The 20757-nt window shown below is 41.2% G+C and overlaps 1 protein-coding gene across 6 annotated transcripts in view; it reads right to left on the bottom strand.

The window, feature by feature from the left end:
• fat3a (FAT atypical cadherin 3a) overlaps positions 1-20757 on the bottom strand; it is a 224141-nt gene that overhangs the window by 100139 nt on the left and 103245 nt on the right. For all 6 annotated transcript variants that reach the window (XM_036001132.1, XM_036001137.1, XM_036001133.1 and 3 more), the window contains one exon: positions 7543-7866. In XM_036001132.1, coding sequence (XP_035857025.1) covers positions 7543-7866 — 324 coding nt within the window. The remainder of the gene's footprint in view (positions 1-7542; positions 7867-20757) is intronic.

Here is a 20757-nt window from a genome sequence, read left to right as displayed (position 1 = left end):
CATAATGACACATGCAGTGCAGACAGGTTAACCAGACATGTCTTTATCTGCCATACTCCACAGAAACAGCAGGGCATTCCACAGTTTAGGTGCTATGGACTCAGAAAAGCAGGTTTGAAGCCGGGTGCATGGAACAGACAGTCACTTTAACATATTAGACCCAAGGCAGCGAGCTGAGGAATATGGCTGAAGTAGCTCATCCACATGTACAGCAGCCTGACTGTGCAATGCTCTGTATGTAAGAGGAATACTTTTAACCTGGGTCCTGTATGGACAGGGAGCCAGTGAAGAGACTTGAGAACAGGAAGATGTGAGAGCGTCTAGTGGACCTAATGCAGCCTTGCAGCAGATTTCTGGATTGACTTAATGTCAATGGGAGATGAGATGAAGGCATGTAGAAGCAGTTGAAACTACAGAGTAGCCTACAGCTACAGAAGATCCAAGTGATGATATGTTATTCAATGCTATTCCATTTTGTTGAATATCATCTCTAGTCCAACAATCCTTAACATTACACTCTTGGAATTGATGAATGATGCACATTGATCAAAATCAGCAGGGGCTAGGAACCTGGCCTTCAGCAGCGGGGCCCCGAATCCATTTTTTGCTTTGGGCCCCAAAAAGGCTTAGGCCCTAAAGTCTGTAAAAGTGTGAGGCCGAGCATCAGCGCCAACCTGTTCATAACAATCGATCAATATCAACACCCTCTGAACTTACTACGTAGCTGTGGGCTTTTCTGGTTATAAATGCAATCTTAACAATCAGAGACATATGCTATTGATTAATGAGATCACAGCTGCTTGCTTTATGCTACATTAGCCACGCTGCATCACATGCTAACAAGCCAGGAGCAGCTGTGCCAGTTTATTAGTTTTAACAAGGAGGGGAATGTGACAGCACTCAACAGCTACATGACACACACACACACACACACACACACCACTGTGGAATTGTGACGTTCGCGCAAGCTGTTCCAGGAAAGTGTCTGGATGTGTCCACAGCAATGCATAGAACATCGTGGCTGCACGACCGCTACAAGTCATCAAGCTGTCAAAGGAGTGCGGAAAGTGTGTCGGAGCATCCCTGATGGGTGAACAGGGACTCCGCTGCCTGCTTGTCAGTTAACAGTTAATGATCAGTTAAAGGGTCGGCTATCGGTCAGAGGAAAAATCTAAATTAGCATCCCTACAATACACACATGCAAAACCCGACAATAAAACCTGCGATAAGTCAACCCAGGTTCAAGGTTCAATGTATCTTTATTACCCACGGAGGGCAATTTGGTTTACAGCCACCAGTAATAAATAAACAACAAACACAGCCAAAAAATAAAAAATAAAAACGAAATAATTGCAAAAATGACATTTCAAGAAATCATGTCATAAATCTCCTCTTTAACCTATGAGTTCTACAAGGCTGTGCTGGTGGCAGCAGGAACCCCCTATATATATATATATGTTCGTGAAATGTTCACGTAATTTAATTTATTGATATGGTACACGGACACGTTTATCTCGTTATATTCGTGATGGTCAGCACATTTTTTAAACTAATGTATTTCAATGGGAAGCATCTTTCGTGATCACAGCACAATTTTTTCTGTCATTCGGGCTGCAGCAGAGAAGCTGTATACAGTTTTGCTATTATTGGTATTTTTAGCCGTATAACCACTGTTTTAATCTACATTTATTCATGAGATCTTATCATGGTTTATATGTATTTCTTTTAATGTTATTATTTTGGTCTTACTGCCAGGGAAGCTGGATTGCGTTGTTGTTTATTGATAATTTTAAAACTAAAATGCTACATCTATCAACATTTATTTAGATGTTATCATGGTATTAATTTCGTTATTTTAATAATATTATTTCGGTCTTATTACCGGTGAAATATTACAGTATGCTGTAAGACAAAACACTATGATATGGGCCGAGCTGGGCGCTATCTCACAATGTAATGCAGGCATTTATATCAGAGTATCGGACAGCGATAAGTGGGTCTTTAACGCCAGTATCGCTTCTATGTACATACAGTATTTAATCAGTGGTTTTGTCACGAGCAACGTGTTGTTGCTCAGTTTTGTTCCAGTAAGTTACGCACTGTAATAAAGTTTAAAAAAAATCAACGGAATACTCCGGAAGTGACGTAGTAATTACTGCTCGGGGCATAGGAAAGATAAAAATACATAATATTCGTAACATTGATGTTTTTGTCTAACGTAGTATTTGAGGATTTAAACAATAAAGATAACAATAAATAAACAATAATAAAATACAGTTTCATTTATTTGTCTCATGTATTGTTTGCTCGGGCGGGCAGCGCCAATCTGAAATGGAATGAAGCCCATTCACAGCAGACAGCAGAAAAACAGGAGTCGAACAAGTCCATCCACCCACCCTGGAAGAACTACAAATACACTAGCTTTGTAACAGGTTCTGTGAAACATCTCTAGTGGGAGTATTATTTAAAATATATTGGTATATTTCTCGTAAGTAGAAGTTGGCAGTGTAGAATTTTGTTTTTTTTTTGGAATGGGGAACACACTGGTGTCATCAAATTTAAAAAATTGAATCGGTAAATAGGTGAAAATAGCTTATTACCATATTTGACAGTGCTTGCAGTGAGTAAACTTTGGTGACCATATCTACATGACAACTGCGGTCCAGAGCTTTCTATAACAGCTGGTCCTATGTGTGTAGCACCTTCTGTTGCTAAATGACAAGCCTTCAAACATGTACTGGGTTGAAGGTTCAGAGGTCAATATTTCAAAGCATGAGTAATGTATCCTCTTCAGACTGACATATGTTACTGTCGAGGTTGAGAGCTTTCGAACGATGTGTTTGCTATAGTCCTACGACAACGTTTTCATTTTTACACTTCATGGAGACCACTTTGCAGGCGATAGCCTCCTTTATTGTCCCAAGATGGATATTTGCCTTGAGTTCAAATGCTTCACACATAACACTTGACATAATGTTTTATCATACAGCTGACATATACTGTACTTACAATAAAAAACAACATAAACAAAGTGATATGTAGCCAGACTGAAGCACATCACATAGCCACAATCTATTGCTCATCTTTCACAAAGAGTGACAAGAGCAACCTACACACAACCCTATATGCATCATATCATAAAGCTATTGCACAACCCCTGCAGCCTCAAGCAACATTATTTTAAGTTTTAATTGAGGTAGGTCCAAATTAGGCCTATAGTTTAGAAATATTTAGTTTACATTGGGGTACCCTATATCTTCTGCCAGAGGATAAGAGCTCATACTTGGCATGGAGAATAAAGATAGATCAGACCATATTCTCTGTGCTTGCCTGGAGAGACTGGTTTCTATTCCTCTCACAACCTTCATTACAGTCACCTGACAAGCAAGCTTTAAATGAGATGTTTTTAGATATTGCCATGCTTTCTGACATATTAATATGCTCTGTAATGCAGCCTTGTATAACATAAACCCTCTGATTCACCGTGAGTGTCTGCTTTAAATGATAACACACACTTTTAACACAGGCCTTCCAGCCATATGGGGGTTCCATATGAACATCAAGGCCTAGGAGCAGAGCCGATTGATTGGTTAATCAATTATGACCTCTGATACCCTCTGACCCATGGCACGACCCTTTCCTCAGTTTGTGAAATGGTTGAATGAGATTGTTGGCATGGCACCACAGGTCTCTATTTCAGCAGAATATGCAAAAGTACTTGTGTCTGTGTGCAGTAGACTGAGGTAGAAGTGTGCCAAAAATGCCAAAACACACATACATACACGCATAGTGTATTTTTAGTTTTTCACAATAGTACAAGTCAAACCAAATGCAAATTTGTGAAACAAACCATTAGGCTGTTTTTCCAAACACTGAACTGTAGGTTTTTATATAGTTTTTCTGCGACAAGGCAAATCAAAGTGCTTAGCATAAAACACTATTTATTGATTATTGGTATTTTTATTGTATAAATTCTCACATACAACTTGCAGCAATCTTTCACAGATGCACCACACACCACTCCAACCTCCACACATACATGCTACTTCCTGCATTGGCATTAGATGTAAACCCTGAGGTGTGGAATTGTCCAATATGGATGTAACTCCTTTTAGGAGACAGAGTTAATGGGATGCATGTGCTATTTGGATCAATTTAATTGGGTGAGATACACCTACGTAATCCTCTATGAAACCCCTACAATTCATGATATACTTGTTTCACTTTCATTTTACATTCTTCAACCAGTAGACACGAAATGTAAAGAACAAATCAAGGAAGGTGGAGTACATTAATATAGAATTGTTGCCATCTGTTATCCCAGCAGTTGGTATGCTGCATGAAGGTTGCTACATTCAGCTGATTAAGACCCTTGACAGCCATCTGAAGGCTGCACTCAAGTCTGACGCATATTGTCAAAGTGCAATTCCACACACCAGATGCACTGTGGTTACTTTGATTTAATCTTACACAACAAGCACCAGGCTAATGCACAATAACCACAAAACTTTTGTTCTCGTGTGCATTATTACACGGCTCAGTTAAAGTAAGTAAAATCATTAAGAAGGAGGTAGCCTGGTTGACACCAGACCCTTCTCAGTTGTAACTGAGAGTGGGTCTCGGGAAGGTTCATTCACAGCCCATTTCCAAAGGGGCGTCACCAACGGGCGCCGCTCAAATGTCTCTGGGCGCAATTGGATAGTCTTTCAACCAATCAGACCAACGATCGGGTTGACATAGAAGCGACAGCGGCATCAACGGGTTGCTGCGCTTCGGTGGCCGTCATGTTGAATGTAAACAAAAAGCTGCTTGCCGTCGCTACGCTATCGTCATCGTGTAAAGCCCGCCTCAACGGTTGTGATTGGTGCCTCGATTTGGAAAAATTGGAAATGGGCTTGAATGGGCTCTTGGCCAGATGGACTTCCAGAGCAACTCTCAAATTTGCCGGAAGTTCGTCAGATAGCTTCTGTACTAATAAAACGAGGCATTAGAAAGTTTGTAACTACACCAGAAGTATATTTAAATAACACTTGCCTGATGGATACTCCTCTCGGCTAATACCGCGCTATCGGCGCTATCACGCAGTACTTACGTACTACTACTACATACTCTTGGTGTAGTTACAAACTTTCTAATGCCTCGTTTTATAATTACAGAAACTATTCGTACTACTGTAGAAGTTTGGTATCATTCCTGGCATTATTAGTGGGGTAATTTACGAGATACAAACGTGGATCCATTAGTGCCTGCACTAAGCTAACCAGCTGATAACGCTAACTCGACCAACGTTATAACAATGGAAAAAAGCTTATGTGGGGTTGTTTGGCTCGAGGTCAAGGTGCAAAGCAGCCTAGGGTGAAATTACTCCGAACCATCACTTCAGCAGAGGTGTTCATTTCCACACAGGCTTAATCACTCAAAGTGACCACGCCCTTAATTATGCAAAACTTTAAGCCTGAATATAACTTAATCTGATGAGTTATATCCAACAGTATATTAGCATTTAAACAATGTGCTGCAGATATATAGTGCTCTACAGGTGGGAGGAGTCTGAATGAGCAAATAGTTCATAGATTTTGGTGAATGTGGTCATTGATGCATTTTGTGTGAAAACAATGAAAAATTATTGACAACTTGGTCCACACAGACTTTTTTACGGAAGCCCTGAAAGGCAAGGTGAAAAAACAAGTTTTTTCGGACGTGCAAGACGAGACAAGACGTACTATCTGGTAAGTCTCACTGAAACTAAAGGAGACATTATGTGTCAGTAACTAACGCCAAAGACACCTGACCAAGCGTTGGTTTCTGACGCTCTGGGAGTGAGAATGTGTTGACTAAAACAGTAACGACTTATTCATATTGCTGTACCCTGTACTAAACCCTTTTAATATTCCAATAAACTAATGTTTACATAGATACATTTAAATGTGAAAGCAGTTGGGAAGTATTCTGTTTCTTCTCAATACTAATACTAATTACAACAACTCTTATTTTTAACATCACGATTCATTATTCATCTGGAAAGTAAGCCACAGTGGTTAGCACGTGTCCAGGATGCATACTGAAGGTCCGGGCTAAGAGCCAAATGTCCTGAAATCCTAGAAAGGCCCTGCAGTCCAGTACTGCTGTAGTTACAATGACATAACATCCCAATGGACTGTGCTGTGATACGAGCACCAGAGGAGAAGTGATGAAGATTGGACAGAGGAAGAGTGCTACAGGCTTATGGATGATCTGCAGTCCCTCATCAAAGTTTCATAACGACAATATAAAATATTCAACATCCGCCATCGGACAGTGGAAAACTGTTAGCAAGAAAGGAAAGGACATAGTTGGAGTTAAATCAGAGTGTACTAGAGGATGGCAGAAGGAGAAAACATGAGGAGATAAAAGATGACAATACAAAGAAGCTAAGTGCAAGAATCTCTTTAATAAAGGCAGAGAGCGAGAGAGAGAGAGAGAGAGAGAGAGAGAGAGAGAGAAAGAAAGAGAGAGAGAGAGGAGTAGTTGCTTAAGGACGAATGGGTGGAATAGAATCAAATTCAAAGCAAAGGGATCTTGACTAAAGGACAGCTAAATATAGCAACAGCCAATTATATTTGGCCCTGTCTCCAGCACAAGCCTTATCTGCAAAACAGAGTGTGTGTGAGGCAGCGTGCAGAGGGCTGTGTGTGTTCTTGTTCTCTTCATCCCACACACACTATAGACGTGCTATTATTGAAACATCTGGCGCTGCACCAAGTTCCTACAATTAGATCTAAGTACTAGGGGAAAAATCACATTTTGTCAATATCGTGAAACCCTACTAAGTACTGTAGTGTTATCATCCCAAGCGTAAGAAAGCCCAGAGAACGGAAACTGTTAACAGTCCTGCACTGAGAACATCACATGTGCATTTGAGATAGCACCACCATCATCAAAACACCAAATGAGAGAATATATTTTGAAAGGCCCACACTCTATGATCTATGACAGGGAGCACTGAAGCAGCACACTTCATGTTGCTTTGTGGAAGAAGACCTTCTGCATGTTAGCAGTTAGCTTCAACAATATCAGACAGCGAGAATGTCCACAGACTGCTCATTGACACGGTTACATTATCCATGGAGCAGAGGGAACAGATGTGTTATAAGTATGCATTTACACCTTTTCAACATCTGGCTAGAATCTGTCGAAACTGGATTTCAATTGGACTTTACACTTGCTATCCGATCCATCCAAAACGCCTGAAGTGACTTAGCGTAAATAGAGTTGATGACTTTGCATTAAAACAGTATGTTTCACATTTTCAAAGGTTACTTTTCTTATGTAGTTTAAACCTTGTTTTCATCATTGGCACAAAAAGTGGTCAACTTATAGTTTGTGTCATGGATCAGCCGGTCACTGAGACAGCCTGAAGCATACTCCTTCAAACGGTCACCTGTCAGGTTAGCTACTCAAACTGAAAGCAGGAGCATTCATGGAAAAGGTTCAGACCTACTCATTGTTTCAGTCTGCCTTCTACCCGAGAAACACAAACAGCCTTTTTCAGCCATTACTCACCAGTGCGGCTGTTGATGGCGAAGAAGTTCTGTGGGTTTCCACTGACGATGCGGTAGCTGAGCCTATCAGCAGCGGCAGGGGGCATGGCGTCAGGGTCCTGTGCCTGGATCTGGAGCACAGAAACATCCCGCGGAGAGTTCTCGGCCACTGAGGGCCGGTACAGCGGCTCGGAAGTCAGCGGGGCGTTATCGTTCACATCCTCCACCTGGATGAACACCTCGATAGTGGCGAACTGGGGAACCACGCCGTGGTCGCTGGCATACACTGTCAGCCAATAGGAGTCCTTGGTCTCGCGATCCAACATATCGGTGGTGTAGATCACCCCTGGTGGAGGAAGAGACAAAGAGAGCAAATCGGTTTCATTTCTCATTGTCCAGAGCTGGCTGTACTGTACACGTAATGCAAAGGAAGTCCAGTGTTTCCACTGCAGCAGCACAACCATGTCATTCTCTTTATAGCCACAATCAAGACATTGGACTGGGTCACTTAATTCTCATGTTAAAGTGCTCAACACAACAAGGATTGAAATAGTCAGAAGAGAGAGAGAATGGCCTGAGGATGTTCCGGCACACACGCACGCACACACACACACACACACACACACACACACACACACACACACACACACACACACACACATTATATGGCCTGTAGTGTATCCACAGTTTTCACTATTATTATCACTGTGGTCTTTACCATCTGCAACAGTTCACATAGTCAATGAGAGCATGTAAACACAGCGACTGTGGGGCACATCATGATACATGTCAGACACACTGCTTAGTGTTGCCGTGGGGACGCTGACTGTAAATGACAACCTGTGTCATATGTATCCATTCTGGTTAACTCCTTGTGTCAACTATTAATCCAGATTACAGAGAAGCAGGGGAGGCTGCGTATATAACCGCTGTAGAGATGGCAGCTAACTGCTAAGTCAAATTGGTTGCCTTGTCATGGGCGATAACTAATAAAGTAGTGGCTAAGGAATGTGGAGGCTCTGAGCCCACCCACTGCTGGAAGCCAATCCCATAAATTGTTCTGCTATATAGTGCTGGAACTGGCCAGACTGTACAACTGTGTGGCCAAAGGCTATCTGTTAAACATTTGATATATATTCCCATGATGCCTCATCCGTGGAAAGCCAAAGCAAAACTCCTGAGACCTCTGACCTCAGTGTGTGTTTGTCTGCTCTTCTGTGGATTGTCTGAGTCGATGTGTGTGGCAGCAGTGTGTGTGTGTGTGTGTGTGTGTGTGTGTGTGTGTGTGTGTGTGTGTGACTGTGTTGAGTGCTCTTGATTAGCCAACTTCGGCAGCAATATTTACTTGCCGTTTTGTCTAAGTGGCTGATTACTCTCTTCAAAAAGCACTTCTTTCCAGGTGGCTTTCACATGAGTGCTGCTGGCTGATGCACACACACAGCGGTATATTTAGCATGTTAGTGTAGAGCTCTCCCATGCTTTATTGGACAAGCCCATTAGATATATTTACTGCAGCTTCCACGAAGACACACCCAAGCATTACTATTACTATCTCCTGCCCCAAATAAAGTCACTTGTATGTGTGTGTGTGTGTGTGTGTGTGTGTGTGTGTGTGTGTGTGTGTGTGTGTGTGTGTGTGTGTGTGTGTATGTGCGTGTGTGTGTGTGTGTGTGTGTGTGTGTGTGTGTGTGTGGTCAGCAGTGGTGGAGAGTAGCATTGAGTAGTGAGTTTAAAAAAAAATTCACAATCAAAAAGACGAGATTAATCATAACCCACCCCATTCCCATTACGCTATAATACCCAAGTTTACCACTGGGTTACACTTATTCAAGACAATACAACAAACGGACAATAACAACCGAGCAAGCGATATCAATAACAAATAAAAGAAATCACGAGACAGAAATAAATAATAGTGGAAAAAAATACCTCAAGGGGTCATTCAGGAAGTAGGGTTAGATAGATATCCATACAGATGTGGGGCTTTTCCAGTTTTACAACATTTTACATATTTCTTGTACAGTATTATTTTGTTTTAATACGCAGTAAATAAAGGAGTAGTATTTAAGAAACTTATTTCCAAATTCTGCTTTCTTGTCCTCCAGAAACCAAACTTTATAGTTTTATATGTTAGAATCTGTATATTTTAATCATTATAGGTCAACCAATATTGAAAAGCATCCCAAAAAACTCTTAGTTAATCTACTTGAAGAGTAACTTATCATTAAATCCATGTTTTAGAGTTAGAAACCAATGTGTCACTTCATTCTACTTTCTTTAGCAGATACTCAGAGCCATAGTGTATGTAAGTCATTTGGAGTTGTAATTTGAAAAGAGATGCCGTTGGCATAGACAGGACTTATGAAGTCAGACAAGTAAAAAATGTTTGTGAAACAGGTGTGAGTTCAACAGGGGGAGTGATAAAGGAGCTAGAGGGGAGGACATGTCCGTGGTGATGGCTGAGTGCATATACTTTACATAGTCACTGGTGACTACAGGCATTTTCATACATAGTTTGCTGCTCTGGTCTGAATCAGTTGGAGAGTTTGTAAACCAAACCCCAGATGTGAGTGAGGGATGGCGAGCTTGACTGCTGTCTATTTCTGTGAGAGAAACACTGCAAGCTGCTACAGTTTGCTGCTCTGCCGCATCGCATATTGCTAAGCACACCTGACTACAGGAGACATTAGCTCAGACTGGGGGAGTTTATATAGTTGGTGCGGTTCGAGGTCTGATCACATTCTCACCACAAACAAACCACTCCAGTTGGATTGAAAGTGTATCGAGACCACCTCATCAAGCAGGTCTCGGTACGCTAGATTGCTGCATTCACACCTGCCCAAACGAACCGCCCCAATGGGTAAAATCAACTCTAGTGCAATTTAATCAAAGTAAATAAGGCAGCTGTGAAAGCGCCCTCAATCTACAACAATAAGTCATGTTTTATTGGATGACAATGTATGATAAATCTAACAAGTAACTACAACTGTCTTTTACAGGGAATTATGTACCAAAAACACTGGAACTTTGAAAGGTTCACTAAGTTAGGGCTTTTTAACAGCTGAAAATTCAAACCAAGGTTCATGTTTTTGTTACATTGTAACATTTGATCCACACACAAACAAACACACACACACACACACACACACACACACACACACACACACACACACACACACACACACACACACACAGGCTGAACTGTCTTTGTTTCATGGTAATATTTGACTGGACCGACCACAACAAACACAATTTCTAATGCTGATATCAATATTTACATAAACACATAACATTTCTTATAAGGACCCCTGAGGGCTATTTCACAAAACCAAGATGAAGGATTAAGCCGGGATTTCCCAGTTATCCTGGCTCAATTTAGCCTTGACTCGGTTTCACAAAAGCAGAGGCACCTAAGTTACCATGGAGATTTATTCTGTGCAGCTAGCCTGCTCCTGACCAGGCTAACAGCCAGGATTTATTAATCCTGGAGCCTTTTCTGATCACCCAGCAGTGGTTTTACCTTATTGTTATCAGCCTGCATTAAAATACAACAGGTACATATTGCTGTTCATTTAAGTACTGTTATTATTTAAAGTTGTGACCATTATTTTTTTTTTTATAATTATTCATGTGACAGTCATTGTTACTGTTATATTGCTGTATGCAGACTGCTGTTCATATTGTTGTTAGAAGTTTGTTGAATATATTATGACAGTTGTTGAGATAATTAGAAAAGGCTGATACAATTTCAAATGTGTTTTAAATGAAGTCTGTTACTAAGGGCAATACATACAATGATGTACATGTGTGTTTCTATAGTGGAACAATGCACCTTGAATTATTTTAGTTGATTCATTTTTTTTTTTTATTCTTTAACAATAAAGGATCATGTTTGTTCCACTTCCATGTGCATTGCATTTGGCATTCTTAGCACAGAATTTGTGTTGTCCAGTAAACTGGGACTATAATTTGGGAGGATTGTACAATTTTAAGAACATATCCTAATTGTACAATCCTCCCAAATTATGGTCTTAGTTCACCGGACCAGTAACTATATAGTGATGTAGGCTACTGTACATTCATGTAACACCCCAATGGTTTTTGACCTTATATTTTGCTGGGGGGAAATAACAGATGAATATCACTCTGTTACATTGGAATTTATCACTTAATTATCTTTAAAGTTTCTAGATTTTAGAGTCCAATTTCTTCAGTGTCTTTCTTTTCTATATTCATATATACGAGGGAGCAGCATATAATATGTAGAGAAGGAAACTCGGCCTCTGTAAAAAAAAAAAAAAGATAATATAGAGGCAGATAATAGCAGACCGACTGAATGAAAAATAATACATTTATGAACTACTGCTCTTAACTGAAAGCATTCAATGAGTCACTGTCATTTGCAAAAACGAACAGTTGTACACTTTGCATTAAAAGCGAGCAGTGGAAGTTAATATGACTTAGGTCATTTATATTTTAGCCCATGAGAGAGAGGGAGGAACAGAGTGAAAGAGATATTTATGCATCATATTCTAGTGTTATAGAAATTTGATATTCATGGTAAATTTCCTGAGTAACATTATCTTCTGCTTACTTTTAAGGCAAAGAGTACAACTGTTAATTTGTGCAAATGATTAGTAGCCTAATCCTTGAATGGTATGATTATGACGGTTTGAATTCAGAGCAGTGCATGGTCAGTTAATGTATATTTTTAGGTTACTTACGCATTCAGTCAGTCCGTGATCGTCTGCCTCGCTTTCTCTCGCTGTTTCATTACAGCGGCCGTGTTTCTTTTGACCTAGTCTAATCTGTGCAGCCTGGCTAGGTGCGTTTCACGAAGGCCAAGCCAGGCTGAGGCGTTGCGACTAGGTCAAGCCAGGCTGAAGTAATTTGGATAGATGCAAGTTCACGGCTTTCCTTAACAGACTTTAAAGTGCCCATATTATGAAAAAAACACTTTTTCTGGGATTTGGGGTGTTATGTTGTGTCTCTGGTGCTTCCACACACATACAAACTTTGAAAAAAATCCATCCATGCTGTTTAGAGTGAGATACGGTTTCTGAATGTGTCCTGCCTTCGGTCTCTGGGTGAGCTGTTCAAAATCGGCACGGCTTGTGACGTCACAAGCCGAAACGAGCAGGCTAACCGCAACCATTAGCTCGTAGCGTTAGCATGCTAACGCTAATGCTAACGCTAGCATGCTAACGCTAGCATGCTACCTCGTTCTCAGTAGCAAAGCACTGCTACAACACACACAAGTTCACCATAATCTACAAAAGAACTACTTACATGTGCGCCCTCATTTAGAAGTCTCCCAGCTAATCCTGCCTTGTAACTGACCGAAGTCAGCCTTTCTTTTACTGTCTATGGAGCTAGCTAGCTGACATGATCTACATCTGAGCTACTGGGCATGTGCAGTGCAATCAAAGATAGTACAGAAGAAGAAGAAGAAAAGAGGTCTCACTCTGTAGCTAAAACAGAGACCAGCTGAAAAGAGGATCTGCAGCAGTGAGAGAGAGCACTGCAGTACAACAAAAATATGGTGTTTTTTGAAAATTAAACCATGTAAACCTATTCTGGTACAACCTTAAAATACAATTATGAACCTGAAAATGAGCATAATATGGCTGCTTTAAGGTCGATAACAGATTTACTGATGATAAAATGGAGTATAGGCCTACGCATTGCTCATAATTTACACAGAACAGCAGCTTCTTTTGGAAGTATGATAACGTGAAACATTATTTGTAAAAAAAAAAAAAAAAAAAGAAAGAAAAGAAAAAAAAGAAACACAGCTGCTGTAATGAAACAGCGAGAGAAAGCATGGCAGACGATCGCAAACCGACAGAATGCTTAAGTAGCCTAAATATATACATTAACTGACCACTGCTCTGAATTGAAACCATCATAATCATACCATTCAAGGATCAGACTACTAATCACTTGCACAGATTAACAATTGTACTCTTTGCCTTAAAAGTAAGATAATGTTACTCAGGAAATTTAGCATGAAGATCAATTTTCTACAACGCTAGAATATGATGCGTTTCACTCTGTTTCTCCCTCTATCTCATGGGCTAAAATTAGGGCTGTCAAATGATTAATTTTTTTTAATTGTCCCAGTTTACTGGACAACACAAATTGTGTGCTAAGAATGCCAAATACAATGCACATGGAAGAGGAACAAACATGATTCTTTATTGTTAAAGAATAAAAATAAAAAAAATGAATCAACTAAAATAATTGAAGGTGCATTGTTCCACTATAGAAACACACATGTACAGCGTTTTATGTATTGCCCTTAGTAACAGACTTCATTTAAAACACATTTGAAATTTTATCAGCCTTTTCTAATTATCTCAACAACTGTCATAATATATTCAACAAACTTCTAACAACAATATGAAAAGCAATCTTCATTCAGCAATATAACAGTAACAATGTCACATGAAATAATAACAGTAGTTAACTGAACAGCAATATGCACAGTAAAAGCACTGCTGAGTGAACAGAAAAGGCAGCAGGATTAATAAATCCTGGCTGTTAGCCTGGTCTGGACCAGGCTAGCTCAGAATAAATCTCCATGGTAATTTAGGTGCCTCTGCTTTTGTGAAACCGAGTCAAGGCTAAATTGAGCCAGGATAACTGGGAAATCCTGGCTTAAACTCTTATCTTGGTTTTGTGAAATAGCCCTCTGCCCTATTATCAAATCCAATGCTCCTTAACATTCCTCATCTATTCCCCATAAGCACTATCAGAGACATCAAACAGCACTCTGTCTCCATTCCATAATAGCTGCTGCTGCAGCCAGCACTGTACCTTTCATCCAGCTGGAACTCACATCCTTACTGTGTCTTCATCCTACAATCTAAATGGATATAGCAGTCAGTATGATCATGTAAATGCTCTAACTTTGTTCATCAAAGCCAGCTTCTGGTCCTGCCACCAAACTAAACCCACCCCAACACTCTACACTTTATTTAAGAAATGAGAGATGACCAGCTCCGGAAACATCACTTCATCCAGTATAGTGAGTCCTTCCAACTGACACTGCTATCTTCTAGAGCAGCAGTTCTGTACATTAAGACCAGCTGCATTGAGAGGACAAAGATAAGGTCATAAAGTGTTCAGCCCTGGTTCTGGCTGTAGTCAGGTGTGAGGCTCGGAGCCTGCCTGGCCCCAGGGCTGCTGGGTATCTGGGGAACTGCTTTTCAACCAGCCAGACAAAGTGAGTCTCAGGCTTAATTGGGAATTAGGAGAAGATTAATTAGGGCAGTGATTAGCATTTACACTAATCCAAGGGAGTGGAAGCCCCTCGTAATTCACAAGGCAGCCACTCACTGTTTCTTACTGCTGCCTACTCCAAAATCTGCATGCCTACTGAAGCAGAGGCAAATGCATCCAATTTGCAGTATTGCTTCATGTAAACACTGACTAGCGTGTGTGTGTGTGTGTGTGCGCGTGCGCATTAGGAATGCATACACCATTACATTTGTTTCAGTAATCAGCCTTTAATGAAGTCCGTGTGGTGTGTAGCAGCCAACCACTACTGCTACTGCACGTGTCTCTGTTGCTTCACTGTCCCTTCAAAGCTGTGCATGTTTCCATCTACCTGACACTGGTATAGTGATTAAGCCTGCATGTTCAAAAACAAATCACTAAATTTATATTTGTTGGGACAATGAAATGTATGTGACTATTCAGATAAACCCAGTTTTTTTCATTCACCCACCAGCTGCATGTGGGGGGCACTGGCTGCATGTGGGGGGCACCTCCTCTGCCCCCCACCACCCCAACCTGTGTGCTAGTGTTAACACATTAGTCACTGCAAACTATTTTAATGGGTACAAGTGCAATTTGCATATCATGTGTAGCTATCTATTTATTTAACTTATTTTATGTATTTTTGCCTTTTTTAGCTGTGGGCATCTCAGGTTTGTTCCAAACAATGTCTCGTTGTATCTGTGTACAATGACAAATAAAGTATCTATATATCTATCTATCTATCTATGTGGGGAGCACCGGCTGCATGTGGGGGGCACCAGCGCACAGTAAAGTTTCTAGCATGTAGGGCAAACTATATGGCACTGAATCACGTTTTCTCCACTGGAAGGGCACTTTGTTTTATTTACCATAAGGGCATCCAAGAGGGGACTTTTGCTGAGTTTTTTTTTCAAACTTGGGGGGCACACCACCTACACCAGCAGTTTTCCTGCAGAATTCAAGGTGAAGAAGGCCCCTTTGATTCTCATAATCAAGTAAGGAAGTATCAGTTGTGGTTTTAAGCGAATAATAACATAGATCATTAAACCTCATGGCAAGAGTGCAAGGAATAATAATCAGTCAGGGCTTTGACCAAAAACAGGCTTCTCTGTTTTTTAGAGCATCTAGTAGCCAAAGACCCTGATAACATCCCTTATATTACTATTTATTCACTCACATTCAAGTGTTATATATTTAACTACGTTGTTCATATTTTAAATATCCACCTCTGTGCCCCGCTGTTCAGCCCTAGCTGACCCAACATTGTGGCTTCTACTGGCCCAGCTGATCCTCCATTCTTGGTTTCACACTTTTATAACCTGAGCGATTCAGCAGAGTTGTAAGATTACTGTCCTTCGCCACAGGACTTCTTTCCTCACTCTGCTGACCAGGTCAAACTAAGCCTTTTTTCAGAAAATTTCAAACTCACCACATTTCCCTGTCAGCAAAAAACAATCCCCAGTAGAGACAGAAAATAAAGAGTAAGTAAGAAAAAGTACAGTGAAAGTGGCCGATGGAAGAGTGAGGCAGAATAAAGAGGTCATGGGCTTGCTTTGAAGTCAAGAGTATTCAACTCCAAAGATTACTGCTTTAGTCCACAGGATGGGAAACTGAGAGGCTGAGAAACTCTGAGTGGAACAATGCACCACAAAGTCAGAGACATGACTGATCCAACTGCAAACATACCTACATATGTACACACTGGAAGAAGAATACACCCATTGAAAACCCTACAAACCCAGAGAGAAGCTTCAAACAGAAGGTGTGGCTATGTAAGAAAATGTTTTCACTCACAGAGCCTACAGCAGTGCCTACACCAAGAGTGACCCACACAGCTAAGAGTCTACAGCCATGCTAGTGGCCTTGTGAGGCTGTACATAGACTGCATATTGCTGATGTTTAGCTGGTATAATACTTAACATGCTCATTATCATCACTTTGAATGTTAGCATACATTTGGACTCATCACAAAGTGCAGCTGAGGCCAAATTAAATGTTGACCTGATGATGGCACTTGATGAAAAGTCCATCTTGGTCAGCGGAGGCAGAAAATCCTCATTTCGGAAAAGGGGCAGAGTAACGGTACAGATCCATATGTCCGACACGACTGAAGCGTAGTGTCGCGACGTCATACATTTTCAACAGAGTGTCATGGCGGCTCGTTGAGAATACGGTCTAGTATTTTACAAAAATAGTTCACCAAAACGTGTTTCTGAAAACATTTTAAGCGAGAAATAGGCCATACAGTTGCTGAATCTGTCTTTATTTCAGATCGACAAAGGTCAGTTTAAAAGATTTTCGTCTACTTCTACTGGATAGTCGCCTCGCGTTCAACGGATTAATTTGCATAAAGATGGGCTTCTTGACGCGCAACATTTTCTCAAATGCAGCGCCGCCTTCCCGGAATACTTTGCGTGCACGTTGAAGTCGCTTGACGTCACCCATAGGAATAGAGTGGAGCGCGACAGAAGCGTCGCACGGCCAGGTGGATCTGCACCGTTAAGTGTGATCGGTTAAACAAGCAATCCCCAACCACCATGAAGACAGTGACAGGCTTAGGCTACCAATAAAACAAGCACACCCTAAACCAGGCTATTTTATATTTATTTTGATCCTTACAGTAATAAACCTAAGCCTTATTTGCACATGATAAGTATCATCTGGGGACCTCGTGTGATTTAGAAATTACCCCCCCACATCTGAGTTTCGTGTGGCGCATTCGCACAGGATAAGCGAAGCCTGCATTTACTCAAATTTACTGACTTATCAAACAGGCCTCTATTCTTGGTAACTGCAGACAAGTACTGGCTAACTGCTGATCGGATGTGATGGCTTGCTTCCTGCCTCTTTGAAATGCCCAGTACCCTTGTAAACGACGTGACAGAATCCAGTCAGATTCAATCAGTGTCTCATTTATACATTTGATATCAAGTGCCCACTGCCACAGATGTACCAAATACAAGCTGGAATAAAGTAGAATGCAGAAACACCACAGGCAAGAATACCAGCATTAGGAAGACGCCATTGCAGAGCTTAGATTACCTACCAGCAAGCAGTACAGTTTAATCAGTTTATCATAATTATAATGTAAGACTTCGATAGGTCTTCAAAATACCACCTGAAGTTGTTTAAACCCCCATACAACAACTACAGTTATTGTATTATATTATTGTATATATATTATTGTATTATATTATTATTATTATTATGTCAAAAAGAATTGAACTCATTCTTTGGAGACCATGAATAGCCATGATTCTATGGCCTGTAAACTTATCTCGCTTTAGATCTTTGGTGTATAATGCCATGTTCCATTTACCTTGGAAGTCAGAAGTGCTACAGTAATACACAGTATATTCACACAGCTTTCACCACAGTTGATGCACTGAGCAGCCATCTTGGATTTTGAGGTCAGGGTTGGTGAGGTTGCCTGATTTTCTGAGTCGGAAACCCGGCTTCAGGAGGAGTTCCAGTTGACATTTCCAACTAAAACGCACCATTAGGCTTCCTACATATGTTCAGCAGCACTGTGCTTATAGTTCAGTCTCTCTCAACAGTGATGCTAGAATTCTTTGCTATTGTGTGTTGTGAATACTCAGGATGCTGAGTAGTGTTAAAGAACAGAAAAGTAATTCAGGACAAACATTCAGGTTGTAGAGGTACTGGTTCAGCCTGTGTTTCTCTCTCTTCACCACAGTCAGCTCTTTACACCTGCTACCTCATTCATCATTCAGAGGAGGCCAAAGGAGAGGGGAGCCAAAAAGATAGAGAGAAAAGAAAAGAAGGAGAAAGACAGAAAAAGTGAGAGCAGCAGCTCCAACATTACACTTCAACAAACAGTGCAGACCCAGCACCACATCCTTCTCTGGAGTTTGGCAAGGTAATGGAGGAATAAGGAATGAGTGCATGGAAAGGGAGGGCTGTAGGTGTATGAGGTCATGAAATCAGTCATGTCAGATTGTGAGGAGGCTATTAGTGAGAACTGAGCAGCAGGAAGCCTTTATCAGACTCTGTCTGAGGGTTAGCATGAGCCCTCAGCTAGTCCGTCAGCTATGAGCAGGGATTAGCACCTGAGAGCCAGCAGGTAAAAGCCCCATTAGTCAGCCAGCATTAGAGCGATAAGGTGCTGGGCCACACTGTGAGGAGAGAGGAACACAGCAGGAGAGGGAAGTGAAAGGTTAGCACATGAAAAGGACTTCCTCTTCTCCTGGTGCTCTGCCAAAATGTAGGGTGCCTTCTTCAGAGGGGCAACAACAAAAAAGAACAATAAAACACACACACAAAAGAAAAAAAAGGGATTTAGAAAAAGGGCACGCTGGGTAATGAGAAGGCTTGATCTGCAAGAATGTTGCCATGATGATTTAGAGAGTTGCTTCTGCAGATAGGTCTGATCTGTGTCTAATGGCGTTTTTCCATTACATGGGACCTGCTTGACTCGCCTCGACTCTACTCAACTATTTTTGTTTTTCCATAATGAAAAAAAGTACCTGGCACTAGCTAACAGGTACTTTTTTTAGTATCACCTCCGTCGAGGTTCCAAGCAAGCTGAGGCGGTACCAAAAGGTGACGTGAAAACCTGCAACCTACTGATTGGTCAGAAAGTCATCACTAATCACTGCGTCATCATTGCTAGCTACAGACGGTGGTGTCCTGAAAAAAACTGCCATTTTTAAATAGTTTAGCCAGCGGTGTTTTTTTTTGCTGCCTCCAGCTTCTTTTGAAACAAAATTTGTCTTCTGGCTGTGGCAACAGCCACATGCTGAGAATCAAAAACAAGAAACCTTCGACTTTCTGTGTGTGTGTCTCGTTAGGTCATGGCAGTTTCCTGCAGCGGCGCTATGACGACCAGCCACGCTCGCCTCACACATGAGGCGGTACTAAATCTGCAATGAAAAATGGAGGACAGGGCGCTGCGGCCGAGTCGAACCGAGCAGAGCTGGTACTAGCAGTGGGTAAGCGCTTTAAGATGTTCTGCCTCTACCCCAATACAACAGAGCGGGGGTGTAGTGGTGCATATACGCAGGTATAGGCATAAAACCTCTAGACAGGGTGATTCACCGGATATCTGCCAGATAGATTTCAGTGATACGGCAGAGATTTGCTCTGCAAAATGGACAGTGATGTGGATCACTGGCTGCAGTCAATCATATTTCAATCTTTCTTGTAATTGTGTGCATTGGGGACTTTCCTTCCCTGAGTTTAGCTGTAAAGACAGTGCCTGCTTTCAGGCAGTGTACTGTGCTGGGGAGAAGAACTGTCATCATATTGGCTCAACAGTGAAAGTTTGCGAATAGTGAGAATGTGAAAACATATTCCATCACACTGCTGACACATTCCCAGTTTTCCAATTTCTGCTTTTTTTTTAAAAAAAAATATTTTAATAATTTAAATTTATTGTTGGACAAAACAAAACATTGTGAAGGTATTCCTTTGGGCTCTGATAACCGAGAATTGTTGCGAACCAAACAATATTGAGTGGTGGCCAAACCTCAAAACATTGTAAGAAACCAGAATTATTCATCCTTTTAATTCAAGAAGACCAGAGTCACTTCAGTATAATGTTCTATTTCTCCTCTCATCTGCAGCTAAGGGAACAGACCTGCCTCCACCTTCCACCTCTCCCTCAGTGCAGCACCGCACCCTCCACTACCTCCATGTGTGTCTATCAGCTCCCCTCTGGGACTGGGTAATGAGATTCCTAACGGACAGACGGAAAAACAGACAGACAGACGGACAGAGATTCCATAAACCATAAATTCACTATGAAAATGTTTACTGGGGATATAAATCAAGAGAGAAGTAGGCTCATGTTCTCATAGACTTCTATAGGAACATAGACATATAGGAACACAACATTCTATAGGACTTATTTTTGGAGCCAGTGGAGTGGCCTCCTGCTGGACATTAGGGAGAATGCAGCTTTAAGGAGCTTCAGCTTTGGCTTCACTTTTCAGAACTGAAAATTGCCACTTGG

Source organism: Sander lucioperca, chromosome 5 (assembly GCF_008315115.2).
Source record: "Sander lucioperca isolate FBNREF2018 chromosome 5, SLUC_FBN_1.2, whole genome shotgun sequence".
Classification (NCBI taxonomy): Eukaryota; Metazoa; Chordata; class Actinopteri; order Perciformes; family Percidae; genus Sander; species Sander lucioperca.
The sequence above is the reverse complement of the archived record's forward strand: the minus strand, read 5'-3'. Positions and strand labels throughout refer to the sequence as shown.